The sequence below is a fragment of the Serinus canaria genome, chromosome 1, assembly GCF_022539315.1.
Source record: "Serinus canaria isolate serCan28SL12 chromosome 1, serCan2020, whole genome shotgun sequence".
NCBI classification, from domain to species: domain Eukaryota; kingdom Metazoa; phylum Chordata; class Aves; order Passeriformes; family Fringillidae; genus Serinus; species Serinus canaria.
In genome coordinates this window covers 88,191,182-88,218,199 of record NC_066313.1, presented here as the reverse complement: position 1 = coordinate 88,218,199, position 27,018 = coordinate 88,191,182, and the positions used below count along the sequence as shown (strand labels likewise).

The 27,018-nt window shown below is 38.7% G+C and overlaps 2 protein-coding genes across 2 annotated transcripts in view; one reads left to right on the top strand and one right to left on the bottom strand.

Moving 5' to 3' along the window:
• The window catches only part of RASA3 (RAS p21 protein activator 3), a 197,481-nt gene extending 170,499 nt beyond the window's left edge, over positions 1 to 26,982 (bottom strand). Inside the window, exons 1-2 of the mRNA XM_050980645.1 lie at positions 26,799 to 26,982; positions 3,867 to 3,966 (exon numbers count right to left, since the gene is read on the bottom strand). The gene's annotated coding sequence lies outside the window, so the exon portion shown is untranslated. The remainder of the gene's footprint in view (positions 1 to 3,866; positions 3,967 to 26,798) is intronic.
• CDC16 (cell division cycle 16) lies at positions 2,850 to 26,071 on the top strand. Its single transcript, XM_009085450.4, has 18 exons — positions 2,850 to 2,975; positions 5,808 to 5,862; positions 6,752 to 6,849; positions 7,334 to 7,372; positions 8,177 to 8,317; positions 9,699 to 9,858; positions 10,490 to 10,584; positions 11,268 to 11,401; positions 12,505 to 12,584; positions 14,145 to 14,194; positions 14,879 to 14,952; positions 16,875 to 17,000; positions 17,745 to 17,897; positions 18,511 to 18,574; positions 19,022 to 19,083; positions 21,180 to 21,315; positions 21,875 to 21,965; positions 23,066 to 26,071. Exons 1-18 carry the CDS (start codon positions 2,928 to 2,930, stop codon positions 23,329 to 23,331), a joined length of 1,872 nt encoding a protein of 623 aa, XP_009083698.1. The 5' UTR covers positions 2,850 to 2,927; the 3' UTR covers positions 23,332 to 26,071.
• Positions 26,983 to 27,018: the final 36 nt, after the last annotated feature.

Here is a 27,018-nt window from a genome sequence, read left to right as displayed (position 1 = left end):
AGTATTATTAAGCAAAGTAGTATCAACATCACTTAACCATTACAGTAGTTTTGCTCTCTACTGGTTTTGAACCTGAAAGAGAAACGTACGTGTTATTTGAAACTACATAAGATTCAAAATTTCCATCGTCCACATCTAAAGTAATTTTTAAGCCTCAACCACCACTTCACAAAGATCTTGCTGTTCACAACATAAGGTGTCAGGCCCATCTACTTGCTCACACACCTACATAACTTCCAGGGAAAGAGCAAAATGATGGAATCTGTCCATAAGAGTGCTGTCTTTGAATGACCAGCTACTTCATGAGAGCTGATGTCAGAGCAGCTTCCTGTTGAAGAAAAGGGACTGGAGCCCACCTGAGCAGAGCCCCCAGGGCCACACTGCTGTAGCCCCCAGCACAGCTTAGGCAACCATTCCTCTGAGCTCCAGTCCCAGAAATAGCTCGCTCAGATGAGCTAAATTTTCAGGGAAATATAAAAAAGCAGCACATAACACATGTTAGGGAGCAACATGAGATGATGTACTCTGCTTTGACAATGTAAGAACTAGACAGATGCTAAAGGAGAAATAACACTCTCTATGTGCATTTCTGTACCTGCTTCCTCACGTTCATAGAGCATTCCCTGGACCACTCCAAGATCCCACAGATGACAGGTCCTCTCTGTGCTTCAGAGCAGCTCCTGGTGACCACGGCTGTTCTTAACTGTCATCCATCCCCAGCAAGAGCATTTGCTTCTCTTACAGCCCCCACACTTCCTGTGCATCTTTTTTTTCCTCCCCAGACAAGATTTCTATCTTACTGGTTAGCACTAACTCCTAATTTTCATATTTTATTTCATTTTTTTGTTCTGCTTTCATGAAGTTTCAAACTCAGTTTCTCAACTGAGATATTTAAACTAAAAGAGGGCAGATTCAGACTAGATATAAAGAAGACGCATTTTATGATGAGGGTGGTGAGGCACTGGAACAGATTGCCCAGAGAAATTGTGGAGGCTCCATTCCTGGAAACATTCAAGCTCAGGTTGGACTTTGAGCAACCTGGTCTAGTGGAAAGTATCCCTACCCTTGGCAGGGGATTTAGAACTTGATGATCTTTGGAGGTCCTTTCTAACCCAAACCACTGTATGATTGTATGATTTTTAAATGTATCTTGTTCTCTCTTAATTACTGCAGTTTGCTACCCTGATGTCTCACACTGAATAAAAACCACTGATCTCTGGTGAGTTATTATTACACCTGATCAAAGAGGGGAATGTGCTGCACAGGACAAATCACGGGCTCCACCACTCAGCAGTTTAGAAATGTTATCAAAATCTCACTCAAACATCTTTTGTTGTACACAGACCGACCAACAAGCTGATGAATACATATGCTGTCATTTCCATACTGATCTCAAAGAGGATTTTAAACCAACAAATGCAATGAGTGGAATGGTACTCATTACAAAGCCACAAGTTTCTGAGAACTGCAGGTACAAAAGCTTGATTGCATCCTGCCATGGAAGGTATTTGCACACCCAAAAGTTGTCTTTAGGGAAGTTGAACGTGATAGTAACCCTCACTAGGTATGACTGTTGGATGCAAAGAAACCACTATCACATGGATTCGTTTCTTCATTACGTGATCTAATGGAAAGATGAACAAGGATTTTGCTTTCCCCAGGATGTTGGTTACCAAAATATGAAAAAGTAGCAGTCCTACAAATGCAGTTGAGTTAAAAACAAACAAACAAATAAATAAACACAAACCCAGAATAAATTTATGCTTTGCAGCAGGCACAAATATCTGCCTTCTGCAGCACACACACTCAATGGCACCAGAGAAGAATTTGCTCCCAAAAGGTTACAGCGTGTAATGTAAAAAGCTGACCTAACTAATAACTGGAGGAAATCACTAAAATCAAACAGTTTTACATCAAAGTGCAGCTACTGCAAATAATTTAGGAGAGGGCACATGGATCCATTTTCCTCAGACTGTTTGCTTGTGACCAGCTGCCACCTTTATGGCCTTCTCCACACTGTAACCCTGTCACAAATCTTCCTTCCCCATGGAAGCAAACTCAGGTGATTCTTCCTCCTGTCCCATGCACACTTGCTCCAAGAAGTATTGGCCAACACCCAAATTACTTTAAATCAGGCATTTTAAGGGTTCACATTACTTGGGTTTCAGTAGTGAAAGCTGACATGTTTCAGCAGTGTGCTAGTGGATGATTCAACACCAAAACTGCCTGGGAGATGCAGGACTCATAGAAAACCCCCCAACACACCATCCACCATCCCTGCAAAGTCCTGAGGGAGCATTTTCACCACAAGTTTGTAGCAGCCAAAGGGGGCTCTCAGGACAGCAGATCTCAGTAGGAGCCCTGGCAGAGACCTCATGGAACCGCAGAGTAGGCTGAGCTGGAAGGGACCCACCAGGATCATGGAGCCCAACCCCCGGCCCTGCACGTCCCCAAGAGACACACCCTGGGCCTGAGGGCGCTGTCCAAAAGCTTCTGGAGCTCTGTCAGGCTTGGTGCTGAGATCCCTTCCCTGGGGAGCTGTTCCAGTGCGCAGCCATCCTCGGGGTGCAGAACCTTCTCCTGATATCCAACCTAAACCTTCCCTGACTCAGCTCCAGGCCATTCCCTCGGGCCACATCCCACGATCTTTCACTTCGAAATTGTGAAGAAGCCCCTCACCAAAAATTTCTCTCTCTCCCCAGCAGGGACTGTAGAGAAAACTCCCAGGACATTTTTATTTAGGGGCGTGTGGAAGCAGTGGGGGGATGTCCTGGGCGGCCTCAGCGTTCCCGGAACGCCGCGCTCGGGGCGCTGTTTCCGGGAGGGAGGGAGAGAAGGCGGGGGGGCGGGTTTGGGCGCTGCACCGGCGGGCGGCCCGCGGTCCGTCGGCGGCTCCGGCACCCAGGGCGGCGCGGGAGGGAGGGACGATGAATCTGGAGCGGCTCAGGAAGCGAGTGCGCCACTACATCGACCAGGTGAGGGCCCAGCAGGGGCTGCTGGGGAAGGGGCGGCAGGGCCACGGGTTTTCCTCGAGGAAAAACCGCGCTCGGCGTGGCTCCCGCAGTGAGGGAGGCCGGGCGTGGCGGGGAGCGGTGCCGGCCTCTGCACCGGCGGAGAGGGCGTGAATTTGTAATTGTGCCCCGTTCTCCCTGGAAGGGGAAGGAGCGGCGGTCACACAGGGGTGCGGCCGGCCGGAAGAGCCGCCTGTGGGTCTCCAGCGGGAGCCGGGGCCTCCCGGTGGGTTTTCCTGGTTTCTCCCTCGTGTGAAGGAGGAGGGGAGCCGCCGTACGGCCGCTGTGTAGCGAAGGCATATTTGCAGGATCCCGCCCTCCCGGGTTGTGCAAGCTGGGCCGTACCTACCTAAGGCAGGGGGAAATGGCCTTTATCGCACCAGGGCAGGCTCAGGTTGGACATCGGGAAAAAAAAATCTGTTCTCTGAAATGGTGATTAGGCATTGGAGCCGACTTCCCAGGGCAGTGGTGGAGTCACCCTTCTTGCAAGTGGACATGGCTCTTGGTGGTATGGTTTAGTGAGTATGGTGGGTTCTGGCAAAGCTCGGACTTGGTTATCTTGGATGTCTTTTTCAGCCTTAATGATTCAATGATCGTTACAAGGGGGAATGGATTCAAACTAAGAGGAGTTAGGTTTAGATTAGATATTAGGAAGAAATTCCTTAATGTGAGGGTGGAACTTGAAACAGGATGCCCAGAGAAGCTGTGGATGCCCCATCCTTGGAAGTGTCCAAGGCCTGGTTGGATGAGACTTTGAGGAGCCTGGTCTAGTGGAAGGTGTATCTGCCCCTGGCCGGTTAGAACTAGACAATCTTTAAGGTCTCTTCTGACCCAGACCATTCGGTGATTCCCTACCTGGTGATTAAGCTGCCCGTCACACTCCTGCAGTGCTGCAGACAGGTTCGTAGGAGGGCAGGGTTGTTTTCGTTTGTTGATGGATTCAGCAATTATGTTGCTGCAGGGCAAAAAAGAAATAAAAAAGACACATGAGGAAAAATGCATAAATAAATTAGGCTAAATGTAGCATCAAACTGTTCTGCTCTTCTTCCACTTCAGACTTGGTGCAGGCATCACTACTGAGAAAAACACACCCCTTAAATCAGCAAAGGCATTTCTCTGTGTGGCCAGCAAGTCTGACTGAAAGGTTGATTAGGGACCTAAGCTAATTTGGTGGGTTTGATTGGTTTGGTTTGCCATTGTCATTTGTGTTAAACTGTTTCACCAAGGTGTTTTGCCATACAGCTGTATAGACAGCTGTGCACTTCTGAGGAAGGGGCATCGGGGGAACATGAAGTTGCTTTTTGTGTAATATGTAATGTGTCATCCTATAGTTCTGTAAAAGTGCTCAACAGAAGTCATGCAGTGCTTTGTAGGCCTGGGTTATACCTTTCTTTTGTGGTGTTGAGGTTAAAATTTAAATCTCTTTTCTTGTAGACAGCTATTAAATGTGTGTGGGACTGCTTTGTGGGTTTTTGTGGATTTTTTTCCCCCTTGGCAGTGCAGATTGAAACCAAAATTCTCTTGACAAGTTTGCTGGGTATCATTAGTCCCTATCAAGTAGGAAATGTAGGAACAGATGATAGAAGAGACAACTTAGGTAGTGTAGTGCTTTAAGAGGACTGGGATACCATCAGTATGTGCAAGTCAGAGCAGACTGCCAGACCAAAATCACAGACCAGTCTCTGAGGTTCTGACCAAACTCCACAACTGCAATGGTGCAGGAGGGGAGAGAAGCCATCAAGGCTTGCTTAGTCTTCAGAGAGCCACAGAGTCGTTTGGGTTGAAAGGGACCATAAAGACCATCTGGTTCCAGCCCCCTGCCAGGGGCAGGGATACCTTCCACTGGAACAGGCTGCTCAGAGCCTCATCCAGCTTGGCCTTGAACACTTGCAGTAATGGAACATCCACACTTCATCTGAGCAACCTGTTCCTGTGCCTCACCACCCTCACAGCAAAGAACTTGCTCCTAACATCTAAACCTACTCTCTTTTTCAGTTTTAATCCATTCCCCCTTGTCCTCTTGCCACAAGCTCTTGTAAAGTCTTACAAATCCTTGCAATGGCAGGGTATTTAGGTGTCCAGCATATCCTGGAATCATATTAGGCTTCATTGCATGGACTGGGATAAAAAGGAAAAGCAAGAATGCCTAGTGATCTTCTCAGGAGATAACCCCAGCCAGTTCTGTGAGATTTTTGCCTAGCACCCCAAATCTGGTGGCAGCTTTAGTTGGGTCAGTGGGATGTATCTACAAATTCTGCTTCTGTCTGATCTCTGGTTGCTACCACTCCTACCTACTTCACTCACTTCTGCCAAACTGGAGACTCAAGAGTGAAAATGTGGATCCAAGCCTAAGGGGAAATGCACACAGGCACTATGTTTTTATGTGAAGTTTAAGCATCTTGACTGGAGAATTAGCATTTCTTGATCAGAGCTGGTGCTGCTGAAGTTACCTGAAGTAATTTTGGTGCCCTTTTTTATATATAGTATTGTCTTTTTTCTAAAATGTAGCATTTTTTTAACTGGAGATGGGGATTCTTGCTACTTTTCCAGTGATGGCAATTCAACTAATGACCTATTTCCATACTTAGAGATCACATAACTTGTGGTCAAAGATACCTGCAGTATTGCCCCTTTTGAACTATTTTTTGAAGTTACAAAGATCTAAAATGTGAATCACCATTCATTAGATACTACATGCACAAGATATTAGATCTGACTAATGTACAGTGTATTTCAAAATTATTCAGAAAAGCCATCCACAAAGGAATGCTAATTATTTCTATCATGCTTTTACAGCAACAGTATCAAAGTGCCCTGTTTTGGGCTGACAAAGTAGCTTCACTCTCTCATGGTAAGTGGTCAGTTTTTACATTGTATTTTGTTAACTTCTTTCTGATAGTGTTATGTTTTGGAGGGGGTTTTAGTGCAGTATGGCCAAATATTGACGTTTTGAGTTTGGTTTAAGTGCATTTTTGTGATCTTTGGAGTGCCATTTTCCTAAATAGAGCAGAGCTCATCTTCCTTGACTTTTGAACTTTGTGTTAAAATTCATATTTGAATAAACCTTAAGGTTTGCTTTCCTTAAGAAACAAAAAAACAAGAGCAGCAAGAGATGATGGTGGTTTCCCCCAGAACTCAGGGTTGCCCTCGGTGACAAGTACAAAGTGTGTTTGAGAGGGAGTCAGTGCTGCCCATGGCCACTGGCACTTGGGCTTCTGAAAGTGATTCCAGGGACTTAATCCCACAAAGGCTTTGGTTGCCAGTGAGGTAGGAGGGTACTAAGCTGTGCTTCTGAGATTGCAACTCCAAGCTATGGAAGTCTAGTTCCTTCACTGTTGTTAGGCTCCTACTGATCTTTTTGTTGAGAGAGACATATATGGATTTGTTTTTTTCTGCCCTATGTCCAAGAGCAGGGTAACCTGTAACTGCTGCTTTTTTAAACTGTATCATTGTGGTCTCCTTCTCATGACACACCTCTATTGTGACATTCTTTGTATTCACTGTCCAGTGCACTATCTGAGGTCTTTAAAGTTAAAATCTGATTGTCTTTTCATTATAATCTCTCACAGATAGATACAGTAAGTACTTTATACATATTTATAAACAAAATTTAGTTACTCAGTCGGATGCTAGAGTATAGGGAAGATACTTCTCTAGTGAAGCAAAAGTGAATATTCTGTATCAAAATGTTTGAAGCTATATTGTAAAGCAATGGTTTAAAATTTGTTCTTTTACTTTAGAGGAACCACAGGATATCTACTGGCTGGCCCAATGTCTTTACCTAACAGCTCAGTATCACAGGGCAGCACACGCCCTTCGATCACGGAAGTTGGATAAGGTAAGTCATTTTAGTCAAAGACAGGCTACTGTTACCCCTCTTTTAAGGCTCTGCTGCTGACCACAGCGACTTCTTCACCATCACAGTAAGAAAAGTAATTAAGAAAGCTGCATTATTTAGTTTATAAGGCCCTGTGTTCAATTGGTCAGGTTTATAGCATTGTCCCCAGACAGAGTCACAGAAAAGAGAAGGGGTCTGAGGATGTAACTGCAGCAGGTATGGGAAAGTGGATTGTCACTTCACATGTAGTTGTTTCAAATTTCCTTCTGCTCTGATGACAAGTGGTAAGGACAAGAGTCAAGTAAGTATCCCTTGAGAATTTAGTAGTAGAGAAAGTGTTACAGGCTTGGTCAGGAAGGACTTTGGGTGCTGAAAGCGGTGAAAGAGCCATAATACTGAAAAAGAAGAGAGCCAAAGGGCCTCAGGCAGTGTAAGCAAACATGTTCTCTCTTTATAACTCATGTGTATGAAACTTTTCTTTCAGTTGTATGAGGCGTGTCGCTACCTTGCAGCTAGATGTCATGTGAGTACACTTTTTAACCCCTACTGGAAAGAAGCTAAACTAAATAAAAGACACATCTTGGGAAGATTAGGTACCTGACAGGCAGTGTAGATATATATGCTCATTAGAACAACAGGTTTAAATTTTCTGACAGTTGATTTCATTCTTTAATTTTCAGTTGGGTCACTGGAGTATCCATTGTGGCACAAATTGGAAGAAATCCAACTGACCTTTTTTCCCAGGAAATGCTCCTCTAATATTTTGTGGGAAAAGAATGTGAACCATTTTTGTCTCATGTCTTCATGCTTACATTTTTATTTGGTTGGTTTTAATCTGACCAGAGGAGATGTGATTTATGGTGGTATAACTATAGTTAGCAGCTTTGTACTTCTGTATAAGATCTCATACATAAAAGGTAAAATGCAGTGCTTTCAGAGACACAACTGAATCAATTGGTAGATTAAATAGACAGAAATTTGAAATAGAATAATGTGCTGCTTATAGAATAAGATGATGGTATTTTATTAAAACCTGTGTTAACTATTTTTAGAACCATACCTGTTTCTCTGACTGCGTAATTCTGAATAATACATTTTTCTGTACATGCTTTATTTTATAATTTTTGCATATTATAGATGACCAGTAAAAGAGCTAACTGCAATTATAAAATGACAAATGGCCAAATAAGAAAATGCATGCATGAAAAACCTGCTGATAAACACTAGTTGTTATGACCTATGCCTTTGAAATATGATGCTGTGTTTATTGGTGCTTTATGTACAAATTCTTCACAACCTTGTTTTTTACATGCACATGTTTGGTTAGTATGCTGCAAAAGAGCATCAACAGGCCTTGGATATTCTTGATATGGAGGAGCCAATCAACAAACGACTTTTTGAAAAGTACTTGAAGGATGAAAGTGGATTGAAAGATTCTGCCACAGACTGGGAGATGTCACAGTCCTCAGTAAGTAACATTATTTTAAAAAATATTTCTGTAGGAAAAAAACCTGTGAAGTCAGAAAGTGGTTTCACAGCTGTATGAATCTGATAGTGCATTAAAGCTTTCTTTTTCAGATAACATAATTTTCAGAAATGCTGAATCGTTCTTTCAGTCACACATTGTGTATTAGCTTGCCTGGATGAAAATAACTCAGTATGTGAAAATAAACAGTGCTTTTCAACAACTTCTTATAAATTATTTGCAGATGCTTTGCAGAAACTTCATGATCTAATATTGGTTTTTACAGTCTTTAGCTCTTCCTTGATCATGTGTCCTAACATTGCTTTCATTTGGGCTGCAGGTTTTGAGACAACAAAGCAAGTTTTTTTTCTCATCCAGTTATTTTTAATGAAATACTTCATAATCACTCAAGTGTTGTACTCAGTGGGATATTCTTTGATCACATTTGTGAAAATTATGTGAGGTGAAGGTGAAATTTTTTAAGCTCAGTGAAAAAATTCTGTGTAGACACACAGTTTAAAGAGGTTGGTATGGTGTGTAGGCTGAAGAGTCTGTGAAGAGTTATTAGTTTCAAAGGTACAAATTAAAATTTATTAGTTGAAATTGTAGTGTAGGTGATTGACAGATGGCATTTTCCCCTGTAAGACTGAAGTAGCAAAGTGGGTTACATTGCTGATGTGAACTGATTTTGACTGCTGGTATATAGGATTAAAGGACTGTTTAGTCTGGTGATAGAGGTGGGTAATGTGTTAACTTTTTCTTTGGCTGACACCTTCGTGGTCTTCTGACTGAACTGAATACCCATCAAGGGAATTTGGAAAGAACATGTTAGTCAATAAATATTGTAGCACAACTGGTAATTATGGGCTTTCGCTGTTTTCTTTTGTGTAATATCTATGTTTTGGATTGAAAACAAGGATAAATTTTTCTGTTCAGAACAGCTGAGTCCATTGATTTGGCCTTTTTCATCTCTACTGTCATCATTCTTGTCTTACATGAAATATGTGGTTTAATGGTCAGCAAGGAATTGTATTGCCTTTGGAAGGGACAATTTCTCCATGTTGGATATGAAGGGAATTTAGTATAATTTAGTTACAACTCAGTATCACAGAGCTGGATGCCAGAATTAGAAAAGATAAACTCTGTCCCCCTGTTGTTTATTTCAAGCATCTGTTTGTTTGGCAGTAGGTAACCTGACAAAGAATTCTTTGGATTTTTCTTTGAGATAGTAGAGACAACTTTTTATTTAAAAACAGCACTAGAAAACCGGGTTCTATCATACATGAAATACTTTCTACTTTCCAGGGAGCACATTGATTTGTGCTGAAAACTAAATTGCAAACAATGATTCAGTCTTTGACATCCAGTCCTGCTTTTCCACCAGATCAAGAGCTCTATATGCCTTTTACGAGGGAAGATCTATGATGCTTTGGACAATAGAACCCTGGCAACTTACAGCTACAAAGAGGCCTTGAAGCTGGATGTTTACTGCTTTGAAGCATTTGATCTTTTAACGTCACACCATATGCTGACAGCACAAGAAGGTCTGGAGAGAAGTATTTCTCAAATACAAGTAAAATTTACCTGCTTTCTCAAGATGTGTTTTCCTAGATAAAAATTAAGGCAGTACAACAAGTAACAGACTCCAAAACATTAGGAACAGAAAATGTATTAAATGAGTGAAAATTATAATTTGCGCAAATTTGCATTTGAACTTATATTTTTTAGTCCTGCAGTGCTAAGAGTTGAAAGAAACACAGTAACCCAGCTGTCCTGCTTGTTAGCTCCTGAAGCTCTTCTGCTCTGCCCAGCCCAAAGTTTTGTCCTGTGTTCTTGATTTCACAGACTCTGAGCCAATGAAACCCTCCAGGAGTTTGCTTAGGCATTAGTTAATAGAGCATTTTAAGTGATGACATTCGACATATGGAGTAAATAAAAATAATGGTGTGTTATGTCATCTTTATTACATTTTATTTTAAAGTGTAGAAGGAATAACTAATCAATCCTTAATTTCCAAAATTAGTACCGATATCTGTTCCAGTCTATCTGTGCTGTTACAGTCCTTGCAGTGGGGATGACCATAATAAAATCCTTTGTATCTTTAAGTTCTTGAAATGTTGGATCGTGCTGTTTCTTCTGTAATATGACCATTTCAATGTTTTTTCACTCATATAGAAAAAGAACTCCTTGAATCTCTACCTCTTAATAGACAATGTACAGAAGAAGAGCAGGAATTGCTTCACTTTTTATTTGAGAATAAATTGAAAAAGGTAAGTCCCAAAAATCTGAAGAATTCATTGAAAGTCTTGACTTTGGGTGTAAATTTTCTTGGATCCCATTTATTTGGAACATGGAAATAAATATGGACTTTGTAATTTTAAAAATTTTTGATGCAGTACATCTCACTTTATGCAATAATGTAACAATTTTCTGTTAATTGTTTTCTGCTGTGGTTACAACTTGAAATTCTGATTTATGTTTTTGAAAATTTATTTATTGAGAAACTTCTGGGTGGGGAAAAGGAATGTTAATAAGGTAGACAAAACATCAGTTACCTGAAAATATTAGGCTATAAGAACATAATTCCAGACTATTCTTATCTAAAGATAAGAAGCACTAAAAATATAGATTGCACTAAAATATAAAAATATAGATAGCACTAAAAAATAAAGATGAGGAGCACTAAAAATATAAATTGCTCAGTTTTAATTTCTACAGCAAACATGAAACATATTGACTATGGCAAGCATCTTTTGTGTTCTAAATGAGCTTTTAAGTACATTTTAAAGAAGCATTTTACCAAATACAGGTTTTATGGACTTTCAGATAAAAATAAAAATTTTAAGAACTTTAAAGCTTCCTAAGTATTCTTTTAGGATTAAAAATATTAATACTTATACCATCTGATTTTAGTTTAGTTTTTGTTTCAAATGTTGTTTCTTTTGTCTTTCAGTATAATAAACCCAGTGAAACACTGATTCCTGAATCAGTAGATGGTCTTCAGGAAAACCTGGATGTGGTAGTATCCCTAGCAGAAAGGCATTATTACAACTGTGACTTCAAAATGTGTTATAAGCTTACTTCAGTGTAAGTGTGCAAAGCATCTTTCAGGTTTTTTTCTCATATGGTAGAGTATAATAATTATGCCTGGATTTACAGGAAATATTGTTGTTCAATATTTCCTGGTAAATGCGCATAACAATTTGATATATTTCAATATTTCCTGGGTAAATGCACTTAACAATTAGATATGTATTGCAATATCCATGTCATGTGTTATATATGTCTCAGGTATTTAAAATGTGTACTTTGTGTCTGTCAAGACATGGTATTTTTATAATACATATCAGAAGTATCCAAGGCAAAACTTGGCTTAATCAGCACTGTGCTGAACTTCCCTTCATCCATCCTCTTCCGTATTCTGGTACCTTCAATTTATTTCTGTGCTCTCTGCTTACTTCTTGTTTGGCCTTCAGAATGAACTGGTTTGAATAAGTTGGTTAGTTAGAAGTTTGATTCTCTGGCCAATTAGCAGTTACAATGTTATTGACAGTGATCAAAAGATATTATTAATTTAAAAGCCAGCACGTTATTTCTAATTTTGATGGCCGAGTATCGTGTACCGGTTGTTATGGGCGTGCGCTGCTGCTGCTGCTGGGGTCAGAGGGGTCAGAGCACTGCCGTGGTTTGCTTCTCAGCTGCTGTAGGTCTGCACTCATGGATGTGTACCTGAATGCCACAGGAAACAAAATTTTACAGCTGAGCTAAATGTGACTCTGAAGGCATATTGCCTGGCGTTAACCTCAGGAAGTTGAGGACTGTTTTTTGAAAGCTGCTGTCAAATGTATGGAAAACAGAACAGAAATGTTGTTATTTTGCTGTCTGCTGGTTAAATTCGAAGTGACCTGCAAAATAAAAGAGCATTTTATTCTGATTTTCTAATTGTATATTCAGCTTGAAAGAATTTTCTGTTATCCTCTTTTGTTAAGCTAAATTAACTGTTGTATTTCTGGTCTGAAGAGAGCCTTTATTATGCTGTTAATAGTTGTCCTTTAATCACAAGTAGTTTTCTAATGCCTAAAGTGGTAACTAACTGGAACATTACATGCTATACAAGCAGTTTGCTTTTACACATTAAAGCTTTTGGAATGTGCATTACAGTTTTTTAAATTTTTTTTTTTTTTTTTTAGAGTGATGGAAAAAGACCCCTTCCATGCAAATTGTTTACCTGTACATATAGGGACACTTGTGGAGCTTAACAAAGCAAATGGTAAGAAACACAGCACTTAATACAACTCAACAGAAGGCTGTAAAGCCCCAGTTTTAAAAAAGAATTAAAGATGCCAAGAGACCCCCTTATATACCATATGAAAAATTTAATCTATTTTTCTTCCTCTTGAAACCTGCCGTTTCAAGAAAAGAGTGGTAACTGGTAAAGAAGGGAATTTCAGAGCTGACAGCAGGATTGAGGGTTAGGGGGAAGTAGATGTGCAAAGAGTTCAGTCATGAGTGTAGCTGTCTTTACACTGGACTGTGTAGCCAGGAGGCATGTGAGCTACACTGCCTCATCCCTGTCATTGTGATTTCTGTTTCCAGGTGATCTTTGTACAATATCTGGCTGCACTTTTTCTGCTCAACAATAAAATATAATAAATTAAACTAGAAAGTAATCTTTAGCAATTGTGTATGCTTAGGTGGACATGATTATTCTGTGATAGAAAAAATTCTAGACTCTCCTTGCCTTTGCTGTTGTGAAGGTCTCTCCAGTTCAAACCAATTAATAATCATGCAACTTTCATTGGAATTACAGTAATAGCTTACTTGCAGCTGGGGTGGCTTTTTCTCATTCCAGAATGCATAGAAAACAAGTGAGTAGCTTGAATATCTTTTAAAATCAATTGGAAAATAGAATAAGGAGATCATATGCTGTGCAGTCTCTCGGGATGCATTATATATATACAAATAGGTCATTAGGTGTGCCGGTGCTTCTTGGGGATTAGTGGATGTTATTTTACCATTAAGTACATCTGAAAATGTGGCCACTACTCTGATTTTTCTTCTAAATCTGTCTTAAGAAGCATTATGTACAGAAGTTAATGTTTTGTAAGCCAGTTGTAATACTATATTTTTTTCTGGACTGAGATACAAAGTGCTCCAGGACAATCTCAATGGTTTAAGAGCACTGTGCTCTGGAAAAATAGAAACTTTATGTGCCCTGATGCTATTTCCTTTGAAATTGCATAGGCAATAGAATTGTTATCCTGTAGCTGATTACTGCTGCTATTAGAAAATCTGTAGTAAGTTATTCCAGTAACTAGAATTATAATTTTTACTTAAAAAGTAATCACTTGGAATTATTCCAAATAATATAATAATTTATTTGCTTTTGTCCTATTTTCAGCAATTAATGCACAAGACTCTACTTTGAAATGGATCTAGCCAGTATGTTATACCTTTTAGATGTAGGAAGTTGAATAGTGTTTTACCTTGACAAGGTACATTCAAGTGTAATACTACTGGCATTTAATGTAATGTATGGTAATGACCTAAGTTGTTGTAAAATTCTTAAAAGGGTGGGAAGTAGAGCTGCTTATTTGTGTCTTGTGAAGACTTATGGGTTGTTTTGGTTGGGTTTTCTTTAGCTAATTGCAAAACTGAATCTATTTTGAGGCAATTTGAAGCATTATAGCTAAAAGAAAACATTTTGTTCACTTGTGGATTAATAATGTTAGATGTTCTGTATATTTTGTAAGGAAAGCTAAAAGACTTGAAACATCTAAGTGCTTTAGCATGTTTTAATTTTCTTTTCTTGTTTCTTCCCACTGTGTAGAACTTTTCTATCTTTCTCACAAACTGGTGGACTTGTACCCAAATAATCCTGTAAGTTGTTCTAAGTTTTTGTTGTCAGGTAGTTTCTTTTTTTAGGTGAAAGCACATAAAAGTTGTAATGTATTAGTGTCAGCTACAGAATTCAAAATCTGTTTCTGGATGAAGTTTGTAGAAATGGTTCACTCCTTTTATGTTCTCTACATTGTAATTTCATTATGCCAAGGTTATTTTTATAAAATTAAGTACCTGTAAAAGGTATTCAGTGCCAGTTATTTACTTTGATTAATAATTTAAAACAAATGCTACAGTAATAAATGTCTACATGTTTCTGAGCAACCTTTTCCAGTGTTTGATCACCTTCACAGTAAAAATTGCTTTTCTTTGACTTGATTAATTTCCTGTGTTGCAACTTGTGCCCATTGCTTCCCATCCTATCACTGTACCCTTGAAAAGAATCTGGCTCTGTCTTGTATTCCCTACCATTTAATAATTGAAGACAGCAGTAAGCTTCCCACTTAGCTCTCTTCATGAGGCTGAGTAAGCCCCAGTTAGAAAAGTACATGCCAGCAGTTCCAGCTTGTCTGTAATACCAAATAATTTGAAGAGCTGACTGTGATTTCAGTGGAAATGTTCCTAACTTCTCTAATTACTATGTCTCCTCTCCCTCTCTTTTGATGCTTCACTATGTGAAGTGTGATGTATCTAATAATATTCTATTTTGATTTTATTGTGTAGGTGTCATGGTTTGCAGTAGGATGCTATTATCTCATGGTTGGCCACAAAAATGAACATGCTAGAAGATATCTCAGGTAATTTTTTTTTTCTGTTTTTCTTAGTGAATCTGTTGCTCACTTGCTAAGTAAACATTTAATGTTTGTGATTGTTTGTAAGATCATAAATAGAAGCTTCAGTAAATTGGATACTCTTTAAATCCTTTCATTTCCACCCTTTTTTTGGCGTATCAGTTTAGGCCTCATCTGTAGAGATACTTTAAAAATGAGGAAGACTTATGTGGTGTCTCTCTAGGCAGTCACCTTCCTGTTCTGGGCAGGTGTAGTCCCTGCAGTCGCTCATGCTGCTGAGCTGATTACAGCTGGTGATCAGGCCTCAGTTCTCAGTTGAGAGACACTCAGGCATTCTTCCAGGTTCAGGTTTCATATCTGAAGTGAAAGAATTATATGGAAAATTCTGACATTTGGCTGTCCAGTTTTTTCTGTGCACAAGCTAGAGTGAGCTTTTTAGGTTTGGTCAGTGCTGTTTCCTATAGGTGTTCTATATGTGTAATGAATATCAGCACTGGGGAGCAGGACCTTGCTGTGAAGTAAGGCATTTGTTATGGTGCTGTAAACTCAAACTGAGAAGGCATAAATCAGCCTGAAAGACTAATTTTTCCTGATACCTTTACAGACAATATATGTAAAGATGGGTTAGTCATTTATACTTTTAAAATGCCTGGTTATTATGAGTAAAATATTTAAATTCCTTACAAATAGCATTGTGAAATTCTTCAAGTAGTCATCCTGAGTGATATATTTGGTTTTGGTGGTGAAATAAAAGGTATCTTTAAATGTACAAGCACCTTTAGACAGCAAGAAAGTATCTGTGGATGTGTTGAAGAGAAAAACAAACCAAGAAACAACCAACATCAAAATTCAGAGTAGTTCTGGCAAAAGGGAAAAGAGGTCTGCTGAAAGTGAAATAGTAACCAGATGCTTAACTATCTTGGAGAAGAATGATAGTGTAAAGCTAAGAAGGCGAGGGACAACTGTGGGCTACACAGTGGTTTCCAGAAAAAACACTTGAAGACACAGTCAAATACCCACATCTTTCATTGCTGTCATGGGTGACAAGATACAAATGTTTGAATATCTAAAGTTTTGTCTCAGAAGACAGAGAACAAATCTTTCTCTAGGATCTGTCATGAGAAATAATGAGTTTAACTGTGATAGACAAAATTTAGATTATATGTTAGGAAAAAAGTAAGTTGTTAAGGATAGTTAAGCAATATGATAGAATACTTATGGAACATGTTTTACTTCCATGTCAGAAGATTTTAAGAAAAGACTGGGCACACTTGTTATGAGCTGTTTAGTTATGAATGCCCTTGCCTTCAAATTCAGAAAGTAATCTACAGACCTTTCTAATGTTCCTGTCAAGTCCACCTTTCTGTGAAGTCTCCGGGTTGATGTCTTGATGCTCAGGTTGCAGTTTTCAGCTCAAGACTTAAATGACATTTTTTACACTTCCCTGATGAATGGCCTGTGATGTGATAAATGCTCATCTTCTTCAAAGCTAGCACAATTAGATGGCAAAATTTCAACCTAGATGCTCATTTGGTATATTCATATCCTGCTTCTTAAACTTGGATTTGGTAGAATATATTTATTTCAAAATGTATAGCTAGGATTTTGCAATGAGTTTTGAGTCACTACTAATGTTTCCTGTATTTTATTCAATTCTCATACTATATAATTGTTTACGTTCAGTAATACCAAATAATTCCTCCTGTCCGTGAACAGTAGCAGAAATAATAAAATCAATTCACAAGATTGTGTAATACTTCTAAGTGCAAAATAGTTTGAACTCTTCAAATGAGCTTTGTTTACCACTGGTCATTACAATTATCTTAGTAGATACCTAACCATGTGGCATAGCATTGCTATCTGAGTAGTCAGTAGCAGATGAAATATAATTTCAGATGTGTTTGCTTGTGACTTGCTCTTGTTTCTAGCAAAGCCACTACACTGGAGCGAACCTATGGCCCTGCATGGATAGCATATGGACATTCATTCGCAGTGGAGAGTGAGCATGACCAAGCAATGGCTGCGTACTTCACAGCTGCACAGCTCATGAAAGGGTCTGTACAAACTTCATATTTGGGAAAATTCAAATGAATCCAGAAGTAGTGTAGAATATTGACTTACATCCCTTTAAACAGTAGCAATGCATTTGCAACAGTTATGTGGTAGAGAACAAGGGAGGAAAAAATCCCCAATAATTTAACCATCTACTTTTAACAGCATTATTTGCAATTATTGTTCTGATTTTATAAGTACTAAAGTCTAGTTTTCTTTATAGGTAGTCTAAGTTCTACCTGAACATCTTCTGAAATTTGTGAATCATGGCTGTCATACCAGCTTATCAAGTGCTGTGTAGTAATAGTTTGAATGGCTCTTTCATGCTGTGGGAGGGGGTTGTAAAATGAGTCGTTAACTAATTGTGTCATATCACATATAAAACTATTGTATTTGATTGTGGTTACTGGGAAATGTAATCTTTTATCAATTACTTCCTCCATATTCTATTTGTAAATTAAATGAATGAATGAAATTAGGGGAAAAAACCATCAGAACTAGGCTTAAGTGCTGAGAAAATACATGTGATTGTAGAGAAAGTTACAATTACCTATTGGAATTCATTCTCTTGTTAAAAAGAGATGTAAAGTCTTTTAACGTTCCCCTCAGGTTAGTAGCCCATTTAAATCAGCTTTTACTTGGATGTACATAAACGTATGCAAACAGTTGGCATGTCTTTATAGTTTGTGACTCTATTCTTGACAACCACACAGAAACTAACATGCACTTTGTTTTATGATTTTTAGGTGTCATTTGCCTATGCTCTATATTGGATTGGAATATGGTTTGACCAACAACTCCAAGTTGGCTGAACGGTTTTTCAGCCAAGCTTTAAGCATTGCACCTGAAGATCCTTTTGTTATGCATGAAGTTGGAGTGGTAGCATTTCAAAATGGAGAGTAAGCTTGCAAAATGTGATCAAATACTGTCTTAAACATGGATTATTCTTAATTGTAATATGCCAATATATCTAAAGTATCTAAAGTACTTACATTGAACTATAGTGGTTTTGGTCATAGTTTAGATGGTGTTCACCTTAAACCCTTGCTTTCTGCATTGTTCTTCCTTGTGTAAGATTGACCAAGAACAGAATTTAATGCTCGAGGAACATCCAGAGATTGATGCTATCTTCTACGTGCATGTCATTGTGTAGTTGAATGCCTGAAAAGGCATCTATCTGCACACATACTATAAAATTTTGTACAGCAATACATTTTGTCAGCTCAGGAGGTTCCAAATTTATTCTTGGAGGGAAAAACCCTGACCTATATAAGAATTGTTTAGACAATATTTTTAGTTTGAATCTGATTTTTTTTTTTTGTTTTGTCTTGTTAGCTCTTAGGACTACAATGCAAAATATAGCCAAATGTAAATTACAGGGGTTTATATCTAATTTCACTCATATCATTAAATAATGTCATAGAAATCGTTCTTGAATGCAGTTTTCTTATGCTGCTGATGAAAACTCTTTACTAATTTACTTTTCTTTCTCCCTCCCCCTTCAATCCTTAGCTGGAAAACTGCAGAAAAGTGGTTCCTGGATGCACTGGAGAAAATCAAAGCTATTGGAAATGAGGTATTTATTCTAGTAACATGCAAGATCATAAATTTGTAAAACTCCAGCAAATTCTGTAATAGCTTGTGACAAAACATGTTGTGCTTACTTTAAGATAAAAGTAATACAGTATAAATTTTATTTTGAAACTGTGCCTTCAGTGCTCCTAGGCTGAGACTTGACTTTTTCTAGTTAAGTAGAAAACAAGTTTTATTTGGTTTGCATTACGTTTTAATAGCACTGACCCTTTAAAGAAATATTAGTAGCTTTAGGGAATGTGAAAAATTAGTTGTTGAATAAATGTTTTCAGCTTGTGTGTTTTGTTAAGAGTTTAAAATGCTTGTGGTATTTTTCTTGTTCACAAACAAAATTCCCTATTCATTTGTATGTTTTGGTTCTGTAAAGTAGTCAAAATTTAGTTACAGTCTGGGAAGCTGCAGTTATTTTAATTGTTACATTATTTTGCAGGTAACAGTTGATAAGTGGGAACCTTTGTTGAACAACTTAGGACATGTCTGCAGAAAACTCAAGTAAGCAGAGAGTACTGGAGCTCCATTTCTCTATAATGCTGCACAAATGTGTTTTCTCTCTCCTTTTTATCAAGATTGTGTACCACATGAGAGCAGTGTAGAATTGCCCTGTTAGAACAAGATTCTCTAAATCAGCTTGTAAACATAACTACCTTAATCAACCCTTATATCCTGTTTATTACACAAAACTTAAAGTACTTTATGTAAAAGCCTTTCTTTAACTATTGATTTGTATTAGGGAATTAGTTGTAGGCTTTTAGATGCTTCTATGGGTGTGAATTCTAACCCTCCACTGTCCCAGTCCTCACATACTGAGATATGTCCACTGATTATTATATAAATATATAATTAACATAAAGGTGGGTTTATGCCAATTAATTGCTTGGATTAGCACTTACTTTTTTTACAGAAGTGAAATATTTAGTGGCATTATAACACAGCAAGGGAGTCTTACTTTATGTTTTTTAAGCAACTTTAATATTTCATTTCATGTTTCCATTCAATGAATAGAAAAAGTGCAAAGCATATACATACAAGCATTAACAGTATTAATAGAGACATTTTCTCATTAATTACCGTAATCTGACTTTAACCAGTCCTTTCTTTTGCTCAATCAATGCAATTTTTAAAAAAATTTTTTAGTGCTTTTAATTGCTCAATTGGTGTACCCTGTAATTTTTGTTTCAAAGCTGCTAATGAGAATGTGATTATGGTACATGAAAGCTGTACTTCTGCTTTGGCTTTGGTAGTAATTGCTTTGTGCTTTAATTGCCAATTAGTCTTCATTTTCATTATGAAATAAGGACGTATAACAGTTACTCCTTGTGCCAAGATCAAACAAAAGGCACTGCTTCTGAAATCTGTTCATGAGTATAATTGCAGGATTTTTTCTAATACTTAGGTTTTTTTATAATTATTTTTGTCTTTTTAAAATTTCTACCGTAGTTTAAATAACTGCTTACATCATGCTTTGTACAGCTTCTAATATTTGCTCAGGTTCAGAAATCAAAGCTAAAATATTTTTGCATTCTTGTAAACCATCTTTCAAGAAAATCAAGTTGAGAATTTAGGCAGCTGTACATATGCTTTGACATCTTAAAAAAATTCTGCAATAACTAATTTAGTAGAGTCTGTAATACATAATACAGCTATTATGAAAATCTTACTGGACTCACTAGTATTATGTGGTTGAAATTTGAAAGCAGCATATTAAAATACCGTGGCAGTCAATTGGATGTGTAAATACTATGAGTGAAAATGAAATTGAAATCATGTGAAAGGTTTGTGCAGCCAGCAAATAGCTGCATAATTTTTCTGCCTCAATTGTTACATGATGCCCTCTAACAACTTCATGTGTTGCTCATTGCATAATTTCATTATCACTTTAGATATTAAAATTTCTTATAAACAGGTGATATCTATCTTTATTTTTAACAATATAGAACTACGATGTCAAATGTGACAATTTAAGTTTTCAGAATAATGCTGTAGTGTACATTTAATCCTTGTTTTATAAAATAACAAATGCAATAATCAGTGTAATTAATAGACAGTTTTCAAAGACAGGTTGTATTTGATAGATATCATGGATATGTGTAAACCGCCTTTTCTGACAGAGCGTGTCGCAAAATGATGAAGGTACCAGTGTATGCAGCACTCAAGGGTTGTGAGATTTCTGCCCAGAGAGCTTTTCTCAGCTTGAATCATGTGTGATTTAGTCTCATACTGCTCCTTCTCTCCCTTAGGAAGGCAAATGAATGCTACAGAAAGAAAGCCAGTGCTACTATGAGCAGCATTAAACATCTAAAGCAATTTACCATATCAAACAGCTAAGATCTCCAAATGGGACCTAGCTGTAGGCAGCTGTTTTCCTACACAAGGAGAACAATGATTTTTCAATTACACTGAGGAAGAAAATTGTCGATATCCATGAGCCTTTTGTACATTCTATTATTATGTTCAGAGTACAAAGCAATAATTTTCAAGTTCTGGCACAACTGTGTTCCGCTTTGCTGAGGAAAATACCCACAGGGTCCTGTAAAAGCACCTTTCACCATGAAGCTTACTAACAGATCTCCTGTACTTACCCCTAACAGGAAGTATGAAGAAGCACTGGAATACCATCGCCAGGCTCTGGTGTTAATCCCTCAGAATGCTTCTACTTACTCTGCCATTGGCTACATACACAGCCTCATGGGCAATTTTGAAAGCGCCATTGACTATTTCCACACGGTACGTAACTGCCTTCAGCTGAAGGGCTGGCCACAGATTCTGTTATTTACTGTTTCACTCTGATTTGGGTTTGGAGCAAAGAACCAGCATTTTTTTCCAGCCTCCAAATGAGTGTTTATTTTATAGTCTTAATTTATTTTTTTCTTAAATCTTCTATATTTTATTGGTTAGGTAAAAAATGGCCTCTTTGGCAAACTTTGAATTGCAATTTACATTTTATGTACCTAAGCTTCTCATTCACCTGAAATAATTTAAATACTTCCAACTTAAAAATTTTACAGTAAGTAAATAGCAGCATATGTTGTAGCTCATATGTGAATGATTTCCTGTCCATATTTATGTTCTTTTCTGGTTTTGGTTTTGTGCTTTCCTTGCTTACCACTTCAGCCAGTTCATATGATGGTGTTATTTTAGTTGTGCAATGTTTTGCTTTTACAGTGAACACTATGCTCAGCATCATGGAACAACAAACCAACAAACTGAACCATTGCAGACTTATGATGTAAATGTTTTTATTTGATATTTATGCTAAATACTTTTTACTGGCTTTTTTCAATAGGCCCTTGGTCTCAGACGGGATGACACATTTTCGGTCACAATGCTCGGCCACTGCATAGAAATGTACATTGGTGATTCTGAAGCCTATATTGGTAAGTCTCTAACTTATGTGTCTATTGAAGTCATTGAGTCCTTTGAGAGGAGTGTTATGTCAAGGACTGCCAACCACTAGCTAATTAACTCACAAAGTTGAGGATGTCTTTCTTTGGGCTTTTTTGGTTGGTTTTTTAATGGCTAAGTGAGTCAGAACTTAGCAACAATTGCAGATGACCACTGTTTTTTGTGAGCAGCATGACAGTACTCGCACCAGCATAAAGAAAGGAAACACTTCGTCATTGAAGGTGTCAGTGGTTTCTTTTATAGAAAATATTCATTTGTGGCATCTTAGATTGCAAAGGGAATGGGGGGAAAATTTGACAGAAGTATGGAGTTAGGAAATCAGAGCACTAATGCTAATGTTGTTGTAGAGCAAAGTATTTTCAATTGTCAAAACTTGTCTCTGTGGAGACAGGGTAGGTTCTTCTGACTACAAAAATACAGCTTTATATATGGTAAAAAAAAGTGCTTCATATAGTAATAGATTATATTGCCATGGGTTTAAATTTTCTATGAAGGATTTCCCCTGAAAAAAACCTTATATATTTTTTAATAGATTTCTGCTTCATTGAACTTAGTGATTTATCTGTGGTGAACACAAGTTGATGTCTTCTCAAGCATGTTAAGAAGGCTGAAGCCTTTAAAGTAAAAGCCATCTGTGTGCTCTAGTACTTTTTCTGCAGATTTTTCACACAATTGAAACAGATGTTTCTTCTCAATATTGTCTTGCTCCATATGTAGTCATTTAACACATCTGGAAGAACTGTGCAGCCATGTGATATGCATTAATGCAAACCAAGCTGTGTGTAACTTAAACAAGAAAAAAGCCCCTTGGAGAATTGGGAAGGGAATTGGCAATTACTTCTCAAAACACACTTTTGAAACTGAGTTGTGCTTCTTGTATTGTGCTTTTTTGAGAAAGGAGGCTGCTGGATTTTTTCAGAACAACTCATTCAGCTTCAGTTATTAAGCAGCAGCAGCTCCTTGATGGTCTGAAAGCAGAGAATTATAGCAGTTTCTGAATGATAGTTTCTTTGAGATTACATTTTTGGGAGTATTCATTTGAAATAAACTACTGTTTTGTCTGTTTTCCTAGGAACGGAGATCAAAGACAAATTAAGATGTTATGACTTTGATGTACACACAGTGAAGACATTAAAGAACATAATTTCGCCTCCCTGGGATTTCAGAGAATTCGACATAGAAAGACAAACTCTGGATGAAAGTGGCATAGTAACATTAGAGACATCAAATCAAAGGAAAAGTACAGATACCAGTCGCCCATTGGAAGAAACATTTGAGATTGAAATGAATGAAAGTGATATGATGTTAGAAACATCAATGTCAGACCATAGTACGTGACCATAAATACTGGTAGAGAGTTCATTTTGTCTAAGTGTACTATGTTTGTTTTAGCATTTTTGTTATGGTGTTGTACTTTCATGAATTTGCTATTTTTTTATATGAATTCAAACTATTATGTACGTAACACCGGGAGTTTTATAGTTCCTACTTTATAAATAATCCTTTCCTGATAGCACTCTCATGAATCCCCAACTGAATCAAGACCTCATTGCATTGATGTAGGCCATAAACATAGTTTGAATCCACGGTATTGGCTATTTTGCACATGCCTGTGCGTTACTGAAGATGAATTCAAGTTTTAGACACAACTGCACTTTGGAATTCAAGGGCATCAAGGGAGGAAGAGCTTGGGGAGGAGTCTGTATTTTATCAGCAATTGCAGACACTCTCACTGTGGAAATCTGTTGGGTCCAGGTGATCCCATTGCTTTCCTATGAGGACCAGAACAGTAGCGTAGAGAAGTCTGGTTCTGTCCCAGTGACAATGCAAATTGTGCTGTTGCTCCACAATGGGAATGGGTAATGCCCAAATTTCCCTTCCATATGTTAGAAAATATAGATTCGACTTTGCATTGAGTGCTGAATTCAATACAAATCCCATATATTTTTAACCATGAGAAAATAAGGTGAACAAAAATGTTTTTCTTCCTAGTTCTAAAACAATTCATCGAAAGTTACACATTCTCCTGAAAAACACAGTATGAGCCATGAGTCTTAAGTGAAAAAGTATCCAAGCAGAGTGTAGGAAAAATTAATAAGTTAGAAGGCATATGTATCTCCTGGGCAGAGTCAGGTCTCCCTTCTTCAGTGTGACTGGCAAAAGAAATGCATGCAAAGGCCTTTATTTTCACTCGGAACCTGGTAATTGGGGTGTGGTTCAGGTGACTTCTTTGATGTAAGCTAGGGATTTTTCCTGAACATTCTGGAAGGATCTATAATGAGTGTGTCTCAACAGCTGCTCTGTTAGGCAGGTCTCTTCGTTTAAAGGATCTTTTGAAAGTTATTTTTACATCTGTGCTCCTGTATCCTGAATAATTGTAACCAAGACTATCTCATGGATAATATGACAGCAAAGGCTTGTTGCTGCCCACAGAAGGATATTGCAAATAGATTCTCAAAGATTCTCAAGGAGTCAAACTCCTTTTTCTCTATATCATTATTTTTAATCCAGCATATGTCAATCTAGTTTTCTTGTAAGACATCATGGCAATTTCTAAATGGAAGGTGGCAAAATAATATTCTAGATAATCAGGCCTTCTGACTACTGTCAGACATGGATATAAATCTTCCATTGTTTTGCTCTGTAACTAATATTTCTCATTGGTAAAATGGTTTTAAATATTGATAGTTCATCTTTCTTCCTGCACTCCCCAGTTACAATCTGCTGCTGTGTCGGCTGTGATGGCAACATTGGTTTAAGTTATTCCTGCCTGTAGGAATCTACTGTGCCACTTCCTCAGCTGTGGTAATACTAATCCTTATGTGGTTACATTGTGAATGAAATCAGGAAACTGGAACAGCATTTTAAAATATTTTCTAGATCTGATCAATTCTCAGGTTCAAGGAGAGCAAGCCACTGCTGTGTTACTTGTTGTCAGTGGGGCAGAGTGCTGGGAGTGGGAGGAAACAGATGGAATAGTGAGAATGGGCATTGCTGTAACAGCAGCCTGTCATGACACTGTGCCTTGGCAGGTATCTGTTGGAGGTTTTTTGGCTGGCTATTGCTAACCTTTGTTTATTGGTATTAAAATTGCCCAGAAAGAAATGCATGCAAAGTGTCCTAGATTGTGAAGGACTCTTCTAGATGTCAGAGGAATTCTTGATACAGCTTGGCTTGGCTCCAAGCCTCTTAGGCAGCTACAGTTGGGTTAGAGCTTGTGAGCTGGTTCATGATGTATTTCTCAGACAGGACTTTAGGGAAAGTTCTTCTCTCCTCATTATTCTGTTCAATGTTTTGACCTGCTCTTGTTCTGTCCAAATCCCTGCTTTTGTACTGGCAGCACCTGCTTGCCCTGCTCTTACTAGAGAGACCTTGGCGCCCTTCTGGGTTATTATGACATTCACCCTGTCTCTAGTTAAATTGAATATTGTCCTTGTCCTCATGAGGACTTTGGTTATTAGTTCTGGCCTGACTTGACCTCAGATTCTTGATTCATGCTGCAAGCCGTTGTCATTGCCCGACCTGGCTTTGGCTGCTGAGTACAAGAGTCCAGGACTTCAGGTTGGGTGGCTGATAAATATAACCCCAAAAGGGACCTTTTGACTCTGTCTCATAACTTCATCTTTCTCTTCTGAGGATTAGTTTTGTCCTAGAGGGGGGAGATCTGAATGCTGCCTTAAAAGTTTTCAGAATAGATATGAAAACCCACAAGATTTTAATGCTGCAAATGGCTCCAAAAGTTTCTTCATAGGTACTGCTGCCTGAAAGATTTGAAAACAAATAACGTGTTAGCTCAGAGCCTGGTGCTAATAGTGCCAGTGTTGCAAGCTTAAACCCTATGTGGGCCATTCACTTAAGAGTTGACTCAGTGGTCCTTGTGGGTGCCTTCCGACTCAGAATATTCTGTGATTTCAGTTTTTGCAGACACTACTTCTATTATTCCACATCAGATCATGTATTTCCTTCATGCTTTGGACAGCTATTTGAGGACTATCAGTGCAGCAGGATCTGAAGATTTGCAATGACCCTGTGTATTCTGATTAAATTACAGGCATTTTTGCTCCTTCTGTCTAATTTCCATAGCTCTAGACAAGTCTGTCCTTAAATGTGTCACATGTCCTTACTTTGGAGCTTGCTGTACTTCTGCCACCAGTTCTAGGAGATTTAGTCCAAGATATTCCAACTCACTCAGGAATTTCAAGAAACCTTTTGGATCTAGATATTGCAAAATTCATTGATTGCAATCTAGGACTAAAAACCCTTGCTCTAACTGATGGGTCAGTACTTAGAATAATCATGGAATCATAGAATGGTGTGGGTTGGAAAGGACCTTAAAGATCCTGTAGTCCCAACCCTGCTGCCATGGGCAGGGACACCTCCCTGCCAGGTCATTTAAGGGCCTGTTCAACCTGGCTTTGACCACTGCCAGGGATGGGCATCCACAATCTCCCTGGGCAACCTGTTGCAGTGCCTCACCATCCTCACAGTAAGTTTCTTGCTAACATCTAGGCTAAATTTGCCCTCTCTCAATTTGTACCCACTCTCCCTTGTCCACCACAGTTCCTGACGAAGCCAGGCCCAGAGGCACCCTTTGGAAGAGCTCTCCCTGCTGGGTGGCCTCTGGGGCTCAGGCTAGCCACGTGTAGGCACTGCTTAATTATCACAGAACCTCCCTGCGGGCATACGACTCCTGGCCTCACACAAGTAACAGTTAATGGCCTTTTTTTCCCCTCCTTTTTCCCACTGCTTTCTCCCCAGAATTTGGCTACCCCTTAGACCCTGCATCCAAAGACTGAATAACGCACCCCCGCGGTGTCCGTGTCCTTCCCGCCCTCGAGCCGCTCTGAGGCCGGCGTGACGAAGCCGTGAGAGGAGGAAAATGGGCACGTCTCTGTGTCTTCCCCTGGCACCGGCAGAGTGGGCGCCCCGCGCAATTCCAGCAGGGACGAGGACGGAGCCGCCGCCGCTAGCCACGGCCGGCGGTGGGAGCCTCGCGAGATCTCGCCAGCCCTGCGGCCGTTCTCG